The 2862-nt window shown below is 37.9% G+C and overlaps 1 protein-coding gene across 1 annotated transcript in view; it reads right to left on the bottom strand.

Moving 5' to 3' along the window:
- The window catches only part of TERB2 (telomere repeat binding bouquet formation protein 2), a 22205-nt gene extending 20550 nt beyond the window's left edge, over positions 1-1655 (bottom strand). The window contains exons 1-2 of the mRNA XM_019644917.1: positions 1572-1655; positions 1377-1458 (exon numbers count right to left, since the gene is read on the bottom strand). Of these exons, the coding sequence (XP_019500462.1) occupies positions 1377-1458; positions 1572-1635 (146 nt within the window). The 5' untranslated portion in view covers positions 1636-1655. The remainder of the gene's footprint in view (positions 1-1376; positions 1459-1571) is intronic.
- Between the last annotated feature and the right edge of the window lie 1207 nt (positions 1656-2862).

Below are 2862 nucleotides of genomic sequence, written 5' to 3'. Positions count from 1 at the left end.
CTATTATTAAAGCAATAGCAACAATCAAAAAACAAAAAACTAGAAACAATCACTCATGTGGTTGATAAACAACCATTTGTCAACAGTAGTTTGGATATTTAAATTATTTTATTTTTATACAGTGGAACACAACATAATTTTGAATTTTAAAGAAGCTGAGGAAAACATACAACATGATTCCATTCATTTAAAGTTTAAAAAGTAGGCATAATAACGTTATACTTACATATGTAGTATAGAAAAAATGAAACAGTACATTTGTTGGAAAAACAGGCATATGAATTATTTTCAAAAAGGAAAAGGCCAGTTACAAAATTTAGAATAGTGATTCCCTCAGGGCTGAGAGAGGTGCACAGGCACCTTCAAAGATTTTGATACTGTTCCATTTCCAAAACTAGGTAGTCAATTAATGAGTGATTGTGTTTTGCATTATTCTCTAAACTGTACATATACATTCCACACACCCTTCTATATGTTTTTTACAATTTAATTTTTTTAAATAAGCAAGAAAGTATATCAGTTTAGGAGAATTTTATCTAAAGTAGTTAACCAAATATTTGGCCTTGAATAAACACCATCTTTACTCATCTGAAAAATTAATTTATCCACAGCCTCTCCTTTCTTGGAAATACCTGGCAATCCAGTTTTACTATTCTTTTTCTCCTGTATCTCAGGTGTGTTATACAACTGTGCAATGATATTACCACTGTTATTCTAAAAGTCCAGTTAGTCAAAGAAAAGTGCAAGGCATTCTCCTTTTAGGGTCTCACCTCAGTGAATCCTAACACACTGAGGAGGGCCTCTTTTACCTTGTACTTCATACAAGGATATTTTTGTTACTGCCAGCCTCATCTCCTATAGCCTGAAATAAAACAATGTATAAAATAGTCCCAGTCATGCTTCTTAATGAGTACTATTCAGTCTATTTCTAGCAGGGAAGTCCTATATTGGTGTTCTTATGATTTATACTCATTAGAAGGATTCCTGCTTTTAATTATAATCTAAGTTCTAAGTAGAGGGACTATTCAAATTATTCAGCGTGGAATAACCAATTATCTGGGAAAACTGGGGGACATAAATTTGTGTCATCTAATATTAAGGCAAAAGCTGGAGAGCTGAGGTAGTATGTCAGAAAATATTAGAGCGGACACCTTCAGATAGTAGAAACTATGTGTACATCTGTGGTCTGTCCTTGTTCTCCTGGTGATCTGAATAAGACATNTATCTATTTCACTTTAATTCCCACATCTAGGACTGAAAAGTGGTTCGTTTCCAGTCTTTTCCTATCACCCATATTTATTAGTGGACTGCAATTTCCATCTCCCACTCCTGGCTCATCATGACCCGAGAGGCCCTGCAATGTGGCCTTCAAGTACCTCAGCGTGTCTGGGTGGGAAGCATCGCAGCTGAACAAGAAGTCGGCCGCCCTCGAGTCACTGATCGTGCCCCCTTCGGCCACTGTGGAAGCAAGAACACAGCGTAAGCCAGCAAGTACACTGGGGCCGAGGTACCAGAGCAGGGAGGGGTGCTCCCCTCACCACCTCACCCTTCCTTTCCTCCCAGCCTCCTACCCCAGAACTGCCTCAGGTCCCCGCAGACGCTGCTGCAGAACCATCCCCGCTGCCCTTGAAACATGGCGCGGCCTCCCACACGCGGATGTGGCGGAGGGGGAGGGGCAGAGATCGTTGATTGGTCCCTGGTCCAAAGCCGAGCTCGATGATTGGTTCTCAGAGTAATGGGCGGGGAAAGCCTGAGGCCTGAGGAAAGAAGATCCCGTCGCCACGAGACTCAGCTGACCAACTCGGAGGATTGCTGAGAGGCCTCTCAGCTTTCAGACTACAGTGGAGAAAGGTCAGTCATGCTTGTGAGCTTCACACCGCAACTGCTAACAAAATTGTTGTTCCATGTTGTACAGGCATGGGTGCAGGTTCTGTAGCGTCAAGTTTTTTTGTTTTTGTTTTTGTTTTTTAAATTGAAGAATAATTGACTTACAATATATTAGTTTCAGGTGTACCATATAGTGATTTGATACTTAGGTACATTACAATGTTATTACCCCATAAGTTCATTTACTTTCTGTCACCATACGCAGTTACTACAGTATTGTTGCCTATTCTCTATACTGTTCGTTATATCCCTGTGACTTACTTATTTTATAACCGGAAGTTTGTACCCCTTAATCCCCTTCATCTGTTTTGCCAACCCACTCCCTCCCTCTGGCAACCATCAGTTTGTTTTTTGTATCTGTGTCTGTTTCTGTTTTGTTTTATTTGTTAATTTTTTTTGTTGTTTAGATTCCACATATAAGTGAAATCATACGGTATTTGTCTTTCTGTTTTATTTATTTCACTTAGCATAATGCCCTCCAGGACCATGCATGTTGTTGCAAATGGCAAAATTTCATTCTTTTGTATGGCTACGTAGTAAAATTCCATTGTATATATGGAATCTTCTTTATCCATTCATGAATCGACTGGACACTTACGTTGCTTCCATATTTTGGATATTGTAAGTAATGCTGCATTGAATATAGGAAAGCATATTTCTTTTTGAGTTGATTTTCATTTTTTTTGGATAAATACCCAGAGGCAGAATTGTTATTTTGAAGCAAAATTCATTTTATTATGTCATCTATAAATGTTTTAATTGGAATTTCTAAAAGATGAGGACTTAAAAAACAACAATACAATTATCACACTTAGAAATAATAATTCTTTAATACAGTCAAATATCACCAGTGTGCAAACTTCCAGTTTTCTCAAAATCATGTTTTTCTTTTACAGTCTCTACTCCCACTCCTTACATCAGTTTTGATAAGCTATATTTTTCTGACATTGGATCCATTTAATCTAAAATTCCAAA

Source organism: Hipposideros armiger, unplaced genomic scaffold, assembly GCF_001890085.2.
Source record: "Hipposideros armiger isolate ML-2016 unplaced genomic scaffold, ASM189008v1 scaffold_92, whole genome shotgun sequence".
Lineage (NCBI taxonomy): Eukaryota > Metazoa > Chordata > Mammalia > Chiroptera > Hipposideridae > Hipposideros > Hipposideros armiger.
Note: the sequence above shows the minus strand (reverse complement) of the source record. Positions and strands in the feature narration are given on the sequence as shown.